The 18214-nt window shown below is 41.7% G+C and overlaps 1 protein-coding gene across 2 annotated transcripts; it reads left to right on the plus strand.

Moving 5' to 3' along the window:
- The first annotated feature begins 10273 nt into the window (after positions 1–10273).
- Positions 10274–13132, plus strand: LOC118670548 (zinc finger CCCH domain-containing protein 18-like). 2 transcript variants are annotated; one of them, XM_036337563.1, is made up of 2 exons: positions 10274–10960; positions 11024–13132. In XM_036337563.1, the coding sequence occupies exons 1-2, from the start codon at positions 10289–10291 to the stop codon at positions 13130–13132; spliced, it is 2781 nt and encodes a 926-aa protein (XP_036193456.1). In that variant the 5' UTR covers positions 10274–10288. The 2 variants fall into 2 exon arrangements, with proteins under 2 accessions (XP_036193456.1, XP_036193454.1); XM_036337561.1 differs by having other exon boundaries at positions 10274–13132.
- Positions 13133–18214: the final 5082 nt, after the last annotated feature.

The raw sequence follows: 18214 nt of genomic DNA on the forward strand, positions 1-18214 counted from the left end.
TCTCACTGCATTTACTATCTACTCGAATGTGTCTTTTACAGCTCTGTTTTTCTGTTTGTTTGTTTGTTTTTATTTCTATTGGTCCTGAAATCTTAAGCATTATATTTACTCCTTTGAAAAAGATACTAAAGCAGAAAATGTGTCTTCATAAAGACATTTAAAATACACGCTCTTTTAAAATATCTAGTATTCCTTTATTTCTAAAAAATGGGCAGTAAATTGCTTTGTAAAAAGGTTTCCTTTACATCAAGTAATAATTTTAAAATCTCCCCTACCATTTCCTTTGTTGCAATAGCTATTCATATTAGTTAACTAAAATGGAGTACAAGACCTTTTAAGGAATCTAACCCATTAATTGCCATTAAAATTTAACCATATATTTCATCCAAAATACTTGTACTTTAAAGAATCAATGAAAAATCATCAAAAGTAGAGAGCCATTAAGTAGGCATTGTCTCCTATTAAAGACTTCCTGTATGCTAGATTTGAGCAATTTAATTTTATGAACCAAGCTTTGGGGTAAATTTAAAATCATATTGCTATTATTGATGTCTAGGGCATTTAAAATAGGTATTTAACAGGTATATAATTATAATCATGAACTGCTTTTGAGAAAAAAAAATTATAAAGAATTATAACCATTCAGCTTTCATGAAACAGCCAGCTTTTTAAAGGTATAATACCTTTGACAATGAAACACTTTTAATCTCTCAATATGTTGGGATTTAAAGCTAAAAATGAATACAATGCTGAAAATAAAATTCTTGCTTAATTACATCCAGATCTGAAGCATAAAATACAGCAGGTGGTGAATTTGGGCTTTCTATTGTTTTTGGTTTTTCAACCATATTCCTGGAAACTACAAAGAAGTTAAATTGCTAATTTACATGATTCACCTACACTACAATATGATTTTTCTTTTTTTCTATTAGTAGTAAAGAGAACTTTCTAAAATGTAAAAAGTAATTACTAATCTAGAGAATAACATAATTTTAAAATGTTTGAAAGGTTTTTATATAAATTCTTTATACAGAAATTATGTACAGAACCAATACAGTTATAGTACCTACTGCTTGTTTTATTATGTATTTATCCCTGCTTATAAGAAAGGTTTGAGAAATGAATAATACTTATAATAATGTCATACATATTCATAAAGTAATATTAAAGGATTATTTTATGGAGTCATTATTTACCATTTATGTGGCAAGACTTAATGGCCTCTGTATCTATAAATAATCTGAACATCAAATGCTTTAGCGCATAAGTTAACTAAAATGGAAAATTGAAAAATAATACAGAATACTAAATATCTATATATGTAGTTTAATCATTAGATTATAATTCATACTGAAAGGGGTAATATAATTCTGTATATTCATTCTTATCTTATTGTATTTCAGTTTAAGCATTGATGAATGTGTCAAAAAGTATATATGTGTTTTGGAGAAAAACGTGTATTCTTTTCAATTAAATAACAAATTAACTTTTCAAAAATTCAAAAATATTTATAATTACTAGCCTTAGCAATACCTGTCATAGTAGTTTGACATCCAAAATAGACATTGTATTTGCTTCTTCAAATTTATTTTAATATAGATAGGTTGAGTATAACAAACTTTCACTAAGAACAAACACAGAAAATGTAAAAGTATAATTGAATTTAGTAAATATATGTAAAATATTTTAGTTCTTTGAAGAATTTCCCTCTAAATGACTCCAGGATTAGCATAATTGAGAGATGTGACAAATGGGATATAAAGAATGACAAATGGGATATAAAGATTAAGTGATTTATCCTTGGTAACTTCTTATATTCTGAATATCCTAGTTATCTATAATAATAAAAGGGTAATATGCTGATTGACCAGACATCATTCCAGATGTCCTTCCTGATGAAGCCAGTGCCAGAGGGAAGCCAACTGGGTCCTGGGTGCCTGCGGGCGGCCCAGGGGAAGCCAGCACAGATCCTGGGTGCTTGCCAGTGGCCGGGGGGGAAGCCCTGGTCCCGGGTGGCAGAGGGAAGCTGGTGCCAGCAGCTGGGGGAAGGAAGGCCTACTCTTGCATGAATTTTCGTGCATCGAGCCTCTAGTATTACATATAATACATAATATATACAATACGTGATATATATTATAAAAATATTCTGTAGAATACAAATTCATCCTATAATGGGATAAATAATATTGAAAGCATCAAGCATATCACTGATTCATTAAATTAAGATAACAGCCACTGCTGTATTTCTGACTCCCTCTCCTATCCCCACTCCAGCTGCTCAGAATGTCCAGCTTTGACTCTACCAGCCTTTTACTTTTCTTCACCACACCTCACTCCCTCATTTTTCATCTTCCTCAGCTTAAATATGAAGGTCCTGACTCACATACTCACAAACTGTAAATCTACTTTTGCCTCACCTTGGGTGTGTCCATCCAACAGCCAAACATGGCTGAGGAAGACTAGATAACCACTTGAGTCTAAATCACTTTACATTCTTGATCATTGACCTCACATGAAATATTTACAGTCGCTAATCAGTTACACTAGTTCAATATTTTGTCTTGATGACTATTTAATAGCTTCTCCTTTCTCCTCAAACATGTATATTTTATTCCACCCTAACTCTTGGTAATAATCCTAGTAAATATTTAATTGAGAAAATGGGGGGGGGGGATTAAGAGAGGACTTCCCCTAACTCTAGCAACCACAATCTATTCATCTGTGCCAGGGACCACAGACTGTGCCTTCCAGCTGGTTACTATGGGTTACATGGGCAGGTCCTGGACATCACATTCCCCTTTTCTATATAAAGGTCTGGGTGTGTTTTTGTTTTATTTCACTTTTTATTTTCCTTTTAATTTCTTCACTAACTATAACTGCAGTTTTTGGAGGAGAGGCAAGGGGAAAAAAACAATTTCTTGTCATATAATATCATGCTAGTATTTTGCTATTATGTGTTAGTAGAGTACAGTATAGTACTAATATTATAAACTTATTTCTAACTCTCTAGACCTGGCAGATATTTTAAACTCCTTCTATCCTGGACAATTTTCAAGGTTCCTGAGAAGTTCCCTGCTGGGCTCATCCCTTGATATGTCGCTACCTCTTCTGCAGCTGGATGCTTTTATCTCAGCTCCACACTCAGACATTAGCTGTGGAGTTCCCTCACCCTCCCACACAGTCTTCTTTGATAGGACATAAAAGGCCAAGTGCCTCCCTCTTGTCCATGGGAAATGGTGACATACTAGTCCTTCTTGTCATCAGTGGGGATGTGTACTGCCTACTGCAGGCCTCTGCTTTCTTCCTTCTGCCCTGCGGCAACCACTTTGTACCGAGTGCCACTCCTGAGTCCCCTCAACTGCAGAGAATAGCACATTGGGTTTCAGGAATACTTCAGGTGGCTCTTCAGAGACTCCAATCCTCTTCCACCTGTTCTCACAGCGTCGGATCCGCTTCTGGTTGCTACTGCTGCCTCACAAATTCTTTTAAAACTTAAAGGGGTACAAATTAATTGTATTGTGCTCACAGATCCTATGCGTCGGAACATCAGACCGAGCGCTGTGGGGGATGTCTTTTTCTTGCTCCCTGATATCTGGGGCCCATCCTGGGAACACAGGAAGGTGGGAGATGACTTGTCACTTAGGATAAGGAATCATTTGAAAGTGTTTTCTGTCCATGTCTAATGGCTGGTACTGGCCATCAAGTGAGACCTCCACTGAAGCTGTGGACAGACACTACATTTTGTCTCTTCTGGTGGCCTCAGGGTAGTTGGATTTTATACAATGCAGTTTAGGCTCTAGAATCAGTATCCCAGCTAAAAAGGTGGAAGCTTTCCTTTCATGGTAGAGCCTCAGAACACATATAGTGTCACTCCTGTCACTTTCCACTGGTTACAAGTGTGTCACAGTACTATTTAGATTCAAGGAGAGAGAATTAAGTTTTACCTCTAGATGGGGAGTGTCAGTGTTCTAAAAGGGCATTTGGGAATGGAGCTATTGCAGCCAACTTTGAAAATCCCCTACACTACTTTTCCTCTTAAGGTAGTTTTACTAATTAAATCCTTTCTTCAAAACTCACCTCCTCCTAGCCTTCTTTCTTTTTTAAATAAACTTGATCTGACTCAGAGGTCTCAGTGTCATGGAATATGTTATTACGCATTGTCTTAGTAAATTATGCATTGTAAAGTGTCGTGTTACTTTGGTATGCTGTCTTGCTATAAGGGTTTAAGATCTTGTTATAGGAAAGGGAAGGAACAAGGAGCTATTCCACCATCTTTACCCGCCTGTCATCAACCTCCACACATATGAGAAAAGACACCTCCAAATGATACTCACAGTGGAGCTGCCTTTCTCAGTCACAAGAACAGGGAATCTTTCTTTCAGTTTTCAAGAGTTGAGAGAGAACTTGGTTCTTTGAGCTGGAATTTCTCAGTCTTAGTCCCAAGACTTTAGAACCATGACAAGCAAGTTACAAATTTGAGAATAAAAAATATACAATTTAATGATATGTGTAGTTGAAGAGCTTTCTCTCTGGTAATATATGTCACACAGCAACAACCTGATATAGTTTGGGATTCTTTGGAGTGCTATGAAGCCAAGAGACCTGGGTTTTCTATAGGATCACTTAAGAGACCACCTTCGTTATATGAAAAGTTGATTTGCACAGATTATATTTCTACTAGAAAAAGTTTCCTTTTTAATAATGGGTTTAATCTCTGCTACACTTATTCATTATAACCTCATAGTGTGTTGTGCGTGTTCATTATCCTACGAGAGTAGAGAGTTGAAAACTGCAGAGAGAGTTAACAAAATACTCAACTCTCACTTACTTGGGTTAACCAATGAGAGAGTCTGATCATTAGAAAAGTCCTGTGTCTAGCTGTAACAGTGTGATTCTACATATGGTATGGTTTATGGCTGAAAAGTCTAATTTTTTAGAAAATAGGCATAATGTACATATAGGAGGTTACAACTTTAAAGGCTGTGAGGCAAGATTACCTCTCGGATCTCTTAAAGCAAGCAGATATTCTGATTTTTCACTTGTCTTAAGAGGGTCGATCTAAAGACAGAAAACAAGGCTTCAGGAGGTGTGCTGTGCTTTAGAGAGGGGCACACCAGGTCTCCCTCTGTCCCTGCAAGGCTTTTGCAACTACAATCTGAGCAGTGTGGATGCCTCTAAGGGCATTCCCACCGGGCAAAGATAAGCTGACTTTAGCCATAGGAGGCAGACCGAGAGCTGAGCCGGGAGGGGTGATTCCTGGACATTTTGAAAGGTGGGACTCAATCTGCGAGTAACCATCCTCTGTGCTGGAAAGGCAATTTGTTACGTTTGATCTTGTTAAAAGTTTCGCTTTTATGAACGATTAGTGCAAGGAGTCTAGGGAAAGGTCTCTCTTCAAACTTGGAATAAAGTGTTGGCAGGAAAAGAAATAGAGGCCTTAGCAAAGGTGGGCCCGGCCAAATTGAAGTTGATCTGAAATTGATTGTTCAACAGCTGGTCAATAGTCTGGAAAGCCACTCTCTGGTAGTGGTGGTGGTGGGGGGGGGGGGGGGGGTAGGGGAGGGAAGCAAGCGACAATCAAGAAAGGTTTATCTGACATGTAGCTTTTGTAAACTAAACCATGAGAGTCTTTAATTTTCCATTTTAATAGAGATTATTAAAAAAACTGATGTAAAGTTACAACACGTTCTTTGGAGTTATGAAGTAACCACCAAAATAAATAAATATAAGGAAAATGGCTAAGGAAAATAGAATATTGATTTGATTTTCATATAACCATGTACATACAGGTGCCCCCCCCCCCAAATGTATACACACTTCGAATGATTATGAAGTCAGTGTTTATTAATATAGAGTTCATTTTCAAAATTAAGGGAGTTATCAGCTGGTACAGTGTGTATACATTTTTGGGGACATCCTATATCTCTTTTATGGAAAGTTAGAACTAAGTACAAAAAATAGTTCAGCAGCTCGATTTTATATATGAGTACTGAGGCCAGGTGACATTTGAAGTACAAATTTTGATATGCAGAAATGAGAGAAGGAAAATTGTGCAGAGGAAGCAATTTCTTTGGGAAGGGAATTGAGGAGGGAAGAAAAAAAAAAAGGGATATTATATGTGGGCAAGAATAGTTCAATTTGGTTGGACCACACTCTAAAATAGAAAAGTGAAAGATGAGATTAGGAAAGTTAGATGAGATTCAATTGCAAGTTTAAGGAATCTAAAATCTAAGTCTTCAAGAACTATGGGAAAGATATTAAATATTAGGCAGAGGAGTGACATGCTTAGGGATCTTTAGAAATTGGTAGCATTAAGTGAGACAGTTTAGAGATAGGAGAGACCAGAAGCAGAAAGGCTAGTAAGCAATGTATTTCAATCAGTCAGTGCATGGAATGGATGTCAGAATATGCTAAGGACAGAAAGAGTGGAGAATGGACTTGGATGTGAGAGCTGTTGCAAAGGGTCAGTCAGTAAGGGTGGGTTATCTGGAATCATTTAGACCAAAACAAATAAACAAAGAGCATGTGAAGTAATGCCAATATTTTAAGGCTAGGTAAATTAAAAACAAGGGATTCCAAAGCAGGAACAGAAAATAGAGGACGAAGAAATAGTTGGAGGGAAATTAGGACGGATAGGAAACTGTGCTTAGCCTTTTGACTTTTGTGCATTTGATTTTGAGTTTCTGGCAGGGCCACCAGATAGAGGTGTTTCATTTTGTTGTTTTGTTTTAACTAAGCAGCTGGAAATGTAGGTACAAACCTCTCTTCCAAGTAGCACTTTTTCTCACAATCAAATACAGAAATTTTGTTAATACTATTAGTAGCCTTCTTAATATTGCACAAAATAATGCAATCACAAATGGAATATAGGCATTTGCTACTCCTAATGCTAATTCCCATTAAGTATTGAGAAATATGAAATGAGTGAGTCACATCATTTTATTATAGCAGATATTTATGTCTGTGTTCATAGCATGTTAATCTAGGCTAGGTTAGGCAATATTCTACTATGGAAAACCAAGACTTTATAATATGCAACAGTCCCAAAAGAAGTGTTAGGGCCTTAAGATTGAAGAATAGCTTTTAATACACATTTAAATGAGGATTATGATTTTTATATAGGAAGACTTCTGATTCATTTATCCTTTCAGAGTGAGAGAAAAAAATTCCAATTTATGGCTTAAATTTCCATCGGTATACTGTTGACTTACAAATTGCATATCTGGCCTAGACCTCTATCCTGAAATCCCACACACCATCCTACAGCTTTCTTGAGATGTTCAATTAGATATATAAACACTAACTTTAAAAGTAGAAGTGGTGCTAAACACAAGGGAATGAAATACAAAATTTTGAGGGTGCCTTTACAAAATCAAATATTCATTTATTAAGTAAGTATGTTCAACTACCAAGTAATTATTCAAAGCCTTAAGTGTGTATACATGGGCAGCAAAGATAGAGAGCATTGCTATACTTGACAATATTTTCTATTGGACACCAGCTTTGACACCAAAAAATTGAATTGTAGTCATTGTTATTATGTAAAATGTAGTGTTGTGTATATATCTCTTATTCCATTTTTTTAAATTTACCAACTTTTAAATTTTTTCCTAACTTTTCTGCAACAAAGTTTGTTTTCCTAACATCGTTTTATTTTAAATGTTGGACCGTTTAGTTGAATTTGTAATAAATAATCACAATTTTGTAAGATATTTCACCTGATCACTATGAGTGTTCAACAATTTTACATTTCATGAATTGGAATTTAAAAACTAAGCCATTATTGGGATTGTTTTTTCTACTTGAAGCATTGAACAACTTTTGATGTAAAACTGGTATCATACTAGCACATCTGTGAAGTACTTTTTTTAATGGAGCTAATACTTCACTTTTCTATATTTGCACAAGAAACGTAAAAATCCAAAATAAGAAAAATTTTAGAAGAGAGATTCCATCAAAATAAAAATAACTATCAAAATAAAAGGTCAAACTTCAGAATGAGATTAAACACACCTTTGGCAGTTGCATGCATGAAATCATTATCTCTGAATGAAATCTTATAAAGTAGCTATAAATGTTTGAGCTAGATGTTGGCCTTCTAATTTTTATGTAGTAAATAGAATCACATAGGCCCACATGTATTATGATAGTTGGCTTGGCTATCATAACAAAATACTGTGAACTGGGTGGTTTAAACAGTGATTTATTTCTCAGCTTTGGAACCTAGGACCTCACTGTTATGACTTGAGTGTAAATTTATCTACAAAGAAGTTATATATATATACATATCTACAAAGAAGTTATATATATATACATATACACACACATATATGTATGTATATATATAAATAATTTCAGAGAGGAAGGGGTAGAGAGAGATAGAAACATCAATGATGAGGGGGAATCATTGATCAGCTGCCTCCTGCATGCCCCCTACCAGGAACTAAGCCTGCAACCAGGTATGTGCCCTGACCAGGAATCAAACCAAAACCTTCTGGTTCATACATCAATGCTCAACCACTGGACCACACCAGCCTGTCTACAAAGAGGTTTTTGTATATGAAATTAAGTATCTCAGGATGAGACCATTCTGGTTTGGATAGACCCTAAATCTAGCAAGTGTTCTTATAAGACAGGAGAAGGGGAAAGGACACAGAGAAGAAGGCAATGTGAAGATGGAAGCAGAAATTGAAATGAAGCATCTACAAACCAGGAAATATCAAGGACAGCTGGCAGCCACCCAAGGCTAGAAGAGAGGCGTGGGAGAAATTATCCCTCAAAATTTCTAGGAGGAATCAATCCTGCCCTCAGAACTTTGAGAGAATAAATGTGTTGGTTTAAGTCTCCCCGTTTTGGGTAATTTTTTTAATGGTAGCCACAGTAAACTAATACACTACTGATATGCATATCTTGCTAAAATATGAAATACCAGCCATGTGTTTCATTATACATAACATAGGCAATAGGTATAAACCAAGACTTATCAGGCAGCTGCTTCAAGCATTTCTCAAAGTTAATGTATTCACTAGAAATCCAAATGTTATCCTCCTAGACTCTAATTTTTAATTTTCTCCTCAGTTAATAATTCCATGTTTCTACTTGCTGAGGCCCAAACGTTGGAATTATCGATACTGCTCTTTTCACGCAGAGATTGAAACTATTAGTAAATCCCATCAGCTCTACCTCTGAAATACGTCTAATTCCATCACTTTTCACCACCATCACTTATTGCTGCCTTACTCCAAAACTATTATCATCTATCACCAACTCCTTCCTGCTCTCCCTGCTTCCAATTTTGTTCCACCAGTTCCTAAATGTTGCAGCCAAAAACCTATTTTTAAAATGTAAGTCAGATAATGTAACTTGTATATCAAAACTCTCTGCTTTGCATGCCCTATGGATTAACTTGTGTCTCCAGAAAGACAGGTTGAAGTCCTAACCCTCAATACCTCAGAAACTGACCTTATTTGGAAATAGGCCATTGCAGATGTAATTAGTTATGTTAACACTAGAGGCCTGATGGACTAAAATTCGTGCAAGAGTACGCCTTCCTGGCACAATGGCCGGCCCCTGTGGGTAGTGGAGCCTGTTCCGCTCGCATCGCGCCTCAAGTCGGAGTCTGTAAGGAACAGAAAGGCCAAGGGACTCCTTCCCCGCGCCGCCCCCTCCCCAGCAGAACCGTGGCTTCTGGAAGCCGGTCCATCCTTGCTGTTTGACACAGTCGCTGCAGGGAAGAAACATCTGCATAGCATATGTTTCAAGGGACCTGGGGTATATGGCATACTGTTTTTAATATGTTTGCTCACCTTCTTGGCACTATGTGTTTTAACCAAGGTCACCTCTCCAAGAAAGGTTGTTTCCCCAGGTAGGGATTTTTCCCTGAAGTTAGGGAGGGAATAAAAACCCTTAACCAAATGCCAGGCGGGTAGTTAATCACTTTAACTACGAACAATCACCCTTAAGCTACATAATCTTTACTCCCTGGAATGGAGATAAGAAACGCCCTAACCTTTGGAATAGAAATTGATAGGATTAAAATCAACTGGTATAAATACAGATGTAACAAGACAATAAAACACAGAACTTGGCTGGAGAACCTACACAGAACTTGGCTGGAGATCCTGGCTAGAACCTGGCTAGAGAACCTGACTAGGCTGCTGATCAACTGAACGCTGTCTCAGTGTCATTCCTTCTTCGTCGACTCTGTTCACACCTTTGGGGACCCCTGGACCTGCTGGGGTTGGACCCCAACACGTGGCCCCCTCCCCGCTGAGAACTGTGGGTACCAATGGATGTGGCTGAGAGCCCTGAACGGGACCCTCGCTCTCCAGAGGACGAAGAGCAGCAGCAGCAAGGGCTCTCGGACAATGACATTCTGAGAGAAAGTGGGTCTGATCAGGATTTGGACAAAGCTGCAGGGAGGGCTTCTGATTTGGAGGATGAGGAAAATGCTGTCCTGGAACTGAGCCAGGAGGAAGAGGAAAGTCGCTCTGATGAGGAGGATCAGGACCAGGACTCTGAGCCTCAGGAGCTGAACAGGGGCCCTACGAGCCCCCCCCATGCAGAGGTAGGGGATGGGGGGGAGGAAGACCGCACAAGTGATCTGAGGGACGAGGCCTCCTCGGTCACCAGGGAACTGGACGAGCATGAGTTAGACTATGATGAGGAGGACCTCGAAGAGCCAGCCCCCACTGGGCAGGAGGACGGAGCAGAGAAGGCTGGGGCAGAGGAGGAGGAGGAAGAGGGAGAAGGAGCGCCCGAGGAGGAGGGAAAGGCCGATGTCCACAGTGTGGAAGAAAAGGAGCCCCTGGAGGCAGCCGAGGAGAAAGAAAAGGAGGATGGCGACGGGGAGATGGATGATGGGGAGGTCGATGATGATGATCTGGAAGAGGGCGAAGTAAAGGACCCCAGTGACAGGAAGGTGAGGCCTCGTCCCACCTGCCGATTCTTCATGAAAGATGTTGTGACACCATTATCCACTCTTCTTCCACCAATATCAAATTCCATACCATTCAGAGACCAGGTTAAAGGGAACTGTACCTGGGGAATGAATTGTAGGTTTATACACCCTGGCGTCAACGACAAGGGCAACTCCTCCCTAATCACCAAAGCGGAACCTTTCCCGCCTAAAGGTGCCCCACCTCTGGGACCTCACCCACTGATGCCTGCCAACCCTTGGGGTGGGCCAGTAGTTGCTGAAATGTTGCCTCCACCCCCTCCAGAACCCCCCACAGAGAGTGCCTGGGAACGAGGACTTCGCCGGGCAAAGGAGGTTTTAAAAAAAGCAACCATTCGAAAAGAACAGGAGCCTGATTTTGAGGAGAAAAGGTTTACTGTGACCATTGGTGAGGCTGAACGGGAGTTTGACAAGGAAAATGCAGTTTTCCGAGATTGGGATTACCGGATTACAAGAGATGCCAGAGATACAACACTTGAGCCTGATGCAGATCCTTATCATGGCTATGAAAGCGACCGGTTCCGGCGTGGCGGGCAGTATGAGAATTTCAGGGTGCAATATACAGCGACAGAACCGCGCCAGAATTACCGGGAACGGGAAAGGGAAAGAGAGCGAGGGAACAGGCAGCGGGAGCGGGAGCGGGAGCGCGACACGGAGCGGCGGCGGCGGAGAGAGGGGTGGGAGCGAGAGCGAGCCGAACGGGGCGAGAAGGACAGACAGCACCGAGACAGAGAGAAGGAGCGGACCAAGGAAGAGGAGAAGCCAAAGCCCCGCTCCCCACGGCCACCAGGCCGACCCGCTGAGCCACCCACGGAGGAGGCCGTCTCCGCTGGGCCACAGGTGAAGCGAGCAGAGGAGTGGAAAGACCCGTGGCGCCGCTCCAAGTCTCCCAAGAAGAAACTTGGTGCATCGGCCTCCCCTAGCCGTGCACGAAGGCGTGGAAAACCGTCAGCCTCATCCGCCTCTGCCTCCCAGGCCTCCAGGTCGTCTTTGCGGTTCTTCTCCTCCTCTGGCTCCGGTTCGTCCAGGTCTCAGTCCTCATCCTACAGCTCCTGCTCTAGCCGGCCTTCCGGACACAGCTCCTTCTCAGGCAGCCAGTCCACGTCCCGGTCCTTTTCCTCCTCCCCGTCCCCCTCTCCAACGCCTTCTCCGCACAGACCTGCTGTCAGAGCCCAGGGCGAGCCAGCTCTGCCTCCTGGGAAAGCAGGAGAGAAGATGGCGAAGAAAGCAGCCCCACCACAGGCCCCCAGGACCGCTGCCCCAGCCCCTGCGCCTGCCAAGCCAGGAGGCCCTCGGGAAGCCCGGAGGAGGGAGCGCCACGCCAGGACCCCCGCCAGGAGGCGGACCGGCAGGGGCAGGGGCAGGGGCAGGGGCAGCGGCTCCAGCGGCTCTCGTTCCAGATCCAGGTCCTTGGGCGTGAGCAGCGTCTCCTCCGTGTCCAGCGCCACGTCCAGCAGCAGCAGCAGCAGCTCGGTGCACAGCGCGGACTCGGATGACATGTACGCAGACCTGGCCAGCCCTGTGTCCCCGGCCAGCTCCCGGCCCCCCACTCCGGCCCAGGCCAAGAAGGAGAAAGCAGGAAAATCTAGAAGAGAAGATGGCGTGAAAGAGGATCAGCGGAAAAGGGAGGCATCCACACGGCCACCCAGATCCTCAAAATCGTCCGCAGGCAGGCAGTCCTACCAGCAGCCCACAGCTCCCCCGCGGGCACCCTCTGGGCAGCCCCGGCAGGGCGCATGTGTGGCACACAAGGAGATCAAGCCGGCCCTGCTGAACAAGGCCGCCCAGAAAGGGAGCAGGAGGCGAGATGAGCCCTCGGACAAGGACAGGCTAAGCCCTCCTCCGGCCAAGCGGGCCCACGTCTCCCCAGACCGAGGTTCTCGGGACCGGGACCGGACGTCAGGGGGGAGAGGGGGCTCTCCCAGGCCAGGACGGCAGGGAGGCCAGAATGCCAAGGCTCCCGTGGCCCTGCGAGACAGGAAGCGCCTGCTGCCCCCCCAGTCCAAGAGCTCCAGCAAGGTCACCAGTGTGCCTGGGAGAGCCTCAGGCGCCTCCACGGGCACCAAATCAGGGAAGGCCAGCACGCTGTCGAGGCGGGAGGAGCTCCTAAGACAGCTCAAAGCCGTGGAGGACGCCATCGCTCGCAGGCAGGCCCAGATTCCCAGGAAAGTGTAATGGGGGCCCCCCGCCGGCTCAGCTCCCTGGCCAGAGGCAAAGACTCCTGTGTTTTTAAACATAGGGGAAGCGCAGCCGTGTTGGATTGCGCAGTTAATGTCTTATTTTGGCTGTGATTCTTTTTAAAAATAAATAAATAAATAAAAATAAAAGTTTGTCAGCTGGAAAAGAAGCCACACGCACATCATGAAGATGACGCTGAACCTCAGCCTTCTCCCAACCACACTGACCAGTCCTTCCCAGAGCAGACACAGACAGGCAGGCAGACAGCACCGAGCCAGGACATGGCACTGTTTTATGTAAATTTTAAGTCCCAGATACCCGGATCAGCCGGCCCATACATTTTTTCTTCCCCATCTTCTCTTCCTCCCTCGGTTAGTCAGGCAAGTTCGCGCCCTGCTGTGTGCCATGTCCTCACCACACGGCTCTCCTACTGTGGACAGGAACACCTAGTGCTACTGAGCAACCTCTTCCCCACCCCTGCCCATCCTCAAGATAAAAATATATATATATATATATATATATATATATATATATATATATATATATATATATATATATTTTTTTTTTTTTTACTAAGTCTGACTGGGAAATAGTTCCTGTCTTTTATTTTAAGCATCAAATTGTTTTAGTTGATTTGAAAATGAAAATATACAGAAAAGACCAAAAAAAAAGGCCATGGGTATTGTTGGGCGTCTGTCTAATGTGGAGGGTCTTTTTTTTTTATCATTAAAAAAAAAAAAGAGTAGACCTTCCTTCTCCCAGCTGCGGGCACCAGCTTCCCTCCTCGGGCTGCTGGCAGGTACCCAAGACCCCAGCCGGCTTCCCTCCAGCCCCAGTTTTGTCAGGAAGGACGTCCGGAATGATGTCTGGAAGATGTCTGGTCTATTTGGTATATTACCCTTTTATTATTATAGATGAGGTCATACTGGAGCATGACCAATACGACTGTATCCTCATGAAAAGAGGAGGGGGAGTCCCACAGGGGAAATGCCAGTTGGTGACAGAAGCAGAGCTTAGAGGGAGACAGATACGAGCTAAGGAATGCCAAGGATTGGTGGTCAGCACCAGAAGGTAGGGGGAGGCAAAGCAGGACCCTCCCTTACAGCCTGCACAGGGACCATGGCTCTGCTGACACCTTGATTTTGAACTTCTGGGCTCCGTAACTGTGACAGAATAAATATATGTTGTTTTACATAATCCATCCAACTTGTGCTGCTTTGTTGATGCAGCCCTAGGAGACTACACAGCGTGTCACTCTGAGGAAAAAAACCCCACAATAATTACAGTGACCTACTTGGTCTTTACACTTCGGTTCCCATCTTGTCCAGGATTTCATCTCCCACTGCATTGTTTGCCTACTTCTCTCTACTCTAGCCACAATGTCTTTTACGGTGTTTCTCCGATATTCTAGACTTACTCTACCCTGCGGGAACTGACATTTTCTGTTCCCTGCTTGGAAAGCTCTTCCCTCAGATATCTAGACTGCTTGCTTTGCTCACCAACTTTGACACTTGACTCATATTCCACAACCTGTTAGAATGTCTCTGGCCATCATGTTAATAATTAAAATGATATCCCTCAAACTCCCTATCTCTCTTTTCTAGACTTTTTTTTTTTTTAATTCCAGAGTGCTTCTCATATACTTATGTTCTATGTTTTAATACTTAATGTATTGGGGTTTTGAAATTGTTATCACCATTATGTCCCCAGCATTTGGTATAGTAGCTGACACACAGTAGGCACTCAAGTTGTTTTTTGGAAGAGTGAATAAACCTGTGGCATATTCAGGGAACTTTTGAATAATTGAGTATGGTTATGTTTGATTTTTCCTTTCTAGTCAGGGTATGAAGTATTATATCAGGCTGAAAATTAGTCAAAATCCAGGTTGTTTTCAAAATTGTTTCATTGCAATTTTGTTACAGTTGCCTGTAGTGAAACACATTATTCAAATGAAAATCTTACAAAAATATATACAAGAGATAGTGTTAAGCTGCTTAGTAAGAAACAAAAAAAGTGGGTCTCAGAATCTTTCTCTCTGTTTCTTTTCTTATTCACAACACCTTAAGGTCACCATATTCACCCAGGGGTTCCTAAGAGCACAAGCTGAAAAGCACCGCTTTAAGCAACAGAAAACCTCAGAAGGATCAAACAAAGCAGTTACTGTACATGATGAGATTTGCATTTTATTAGATAACAAGGACAACAGTCTAAAGGATAAATCAGAGGCTTGCAAAACTGAAGGCAGAAAAAGGCCGGCAGGGAAGATACCACAATAATCCAGAAGAGCTATCACAAGAGCCTGAACCAAGAAAATCTCAGTAGGGAACATGATCAACAAGTGAGAAATAGTGTCGCTAAACCCCGATAAATTGATTTAATATTCGGAGTGGGGGGAGTGGGGAGAAAGGGAGATTTCCAGGTTTCTAAGTAGGGTCACTGAGCAGGAAATGACCACTGACTAATAGAGAGGTTGTAGAAGAGGAGTTCAGGCCTCAGGACAGGTAGGACATTCAGGTGCATGTGCCCAGTAGCTAAGGGAAAGCATCATGCTGGGATTTAGCATTGGGTATTACCTTATTCAGCGTTTACTCACTAACTTAAAAACAACCATTGAGAATTAAGAGGAAGAAAAAGCATAATAGAGGAACCTGAAAACATTTTTTTGCAGAGTACATTTTCTATCATCCAGGATAAAAAATATTCTTATTCATATTATTTTAATGCTATCTTTTATAATTCATGATCATGTAATATTTCAGGAGACATGTTTCTATGACCAGTACTGTGGCTGATGCCAGATAGGGTATAATTTTTATAGTTTAAAATAAATTTGAATTCAAAATGAATCCTTTAACTTTCTGTTATCACAACCTCCTCTCCTCAACTTCTTGATGCTTAAGACTGAGTTCTAAAAACATGCAGTTGATCAAAATATTAAAAAAATAACCATTGAGTTCTTTCAATATTCCCTATGCTTTGAAAATTGAGGAGCACACGGTGGAACAAAACAGTCACTTTTCTTATGTGCAGTGATAAGAAATGACAGGCAAAATTTGAAAGGGGGGAGGGGGAGCTCTCTGTCCTGTGTATCACTATAAAAGAAAGAAGTATAAGAAAAAGGCTTTACCAAGTTAATAATTTATTGACTCAGCTCCAAATTTACCCATTTTGCCTGCTCTATAAAAATGAATATTGCGCCGAAACCGGTTTGGCTCAGTGGATAGAGCGTCGGCCTGCAGACTGAAGGGTCCCAGGTTCGATTCCGGTCAAGGGCATGTACCTCGGTGGCGGGCACATCCCCAGTAGGAGATGTGCAGAAGGCAGCTGATGGATGTTTCTCTCTCATCGATGTTTCTAACTCTCTATCCCTCTCCCTTCCTCTCTGTAAAAAAATCAATAAAATGTATTTTTTAAAAAATGAATGTTGGTTCTTCACGTTTTTGTTTCCTTTTCCAGCTGCCATGTTGCTAAGTTTTCTCAGTCCAGGGAGATGGGGAGACACCGCTGGAGGAAATGGTTTGTTTCCTGTTGTAGGTGTGCTCACTTGGCTGCCTGTATGGCTCCAGCGGCTCCTCCAGCATGCATTTCCTGCGGTGCACATACATGGTTTTGCTAGTGCCTGGCTCCTATAATTACAGCAGCCAGCATCACCCAAAAGCTACCACCTTCTGCCTGCAACCGCATTGGACAACGTTTGGTGAAGACATCTGATGAGGCACCTCCCCGTGAAAAGCCTTTCCTGGCATCTTTCAGAGTGGACTTCCTGCAAGTTCTACCGGAACCACAGCAATCCCACCATCACCCAGCAAACACAGTCATGCCCTTCCCAACACGGTCTGGGTCTCATTTCTGGTGAAGAAAACTTCCTCAGGAGCTCCATCTCAGCCCTAGGGGTGGTAGCTGATGTTATGTTATATATTCAATTTTATTTTATATACTTGCTATTCCTATATTCTCTAAAGATTCCTTTACTGCTTATGAGCCAATCCTGCATTACTCCATTTCCCTATTGTATCAAATGTTTTTTATATCATCTATGTTCAGAACACTGTATGGTTTCCTTCTCTTTTGACCAAGACTTATTCAGAGGTCAAAGAAGAATGATTAACATATAAACAGGATAAAATAGTTGCACAGATGATAATAAAGTGGAGAATTTAAAAAACAACAAAAAAATAGAATTCTTATTTTATATCACACTTGGTCAAGAACCCACACATACCTGCCACCCCTAGGCAGAACCACCCAGGGCCAGGTCCCCTTTCTGGTAACAATATGAGGTTTCTAGAATAGTTAAATACACAGAAACAGAAACTAGAATAGTGGTCACCAAGATCTTGGAAGAAGGTAGAAATAGAGAGTTATTTATTGGATATAGGCTGTATTCTCTTACCTGTATTTCCTAAAGATGGTCCCAAGGGAGGAACAATGAAGTGAATGTGAGTGCATTTTATTGAAAACTGAAAATATTAACTGAATACTACTATTTATACTACAGATATTAGCAAAATTTCTTTGTAAATATGGAGATTCTGGATGTTATAAAAAAAAGTATGGATTTGCAATCTCAACGGATTTACGGAAATATTTTTACCTATTGACTATTTGCTTATCAAATGTTTTTGTATTTATCATTCCTACCAGCCTCAATTTAAAAAAAATCATCACAAAATAAACTCTTATGGAGTTTCCAGACAGAATGAAGTGATACTTTGAGACAAGCAAGACTATGATTTAATTCCCTATGTGAGAATTACCCTGAATGCATGAAGCAGAGAGGATTAATTTTCTACCATAAATTTGTGCTCCCCTGCCCACAGTACAGTGACATCATTGAGAAGTAGCTGTCTTCCCAGGGGTTACATTTCCAGGTACCTTGCACCTATATGGGACCACTTGTGTATATATCATGTGCCTTCTATTCCCCCATCAGCCAGCTAAATGCAGAATATTCTGAAACCCTAGGGCATAGCTAAAGTACAAAATAGGAGGAGTCTGGGCCCATAACCAGCCATGAAGTGGAAAGCTACTTATGAACTAGGAACTTTCTCATATTGAACTGTTACATGATGAAGAAAT

Source organism: Myotis myotis, unplaced genomic scaffold (genome assembly GCF_014108235.1).
Source record: "Myotis myotis isolate mMyoMyo1 unplaced genomic scaffold, mMyoMyo1.p scaffold_m19_p_16, whole genome shotgun sequence".
In the NCBI taxonomy this organism is placed as follows: Eukaryota; Metazoa; Chordata; class Mammalia; order Chiroptera; family Vespertilionidae; genus Myotis; species Myotis myotis.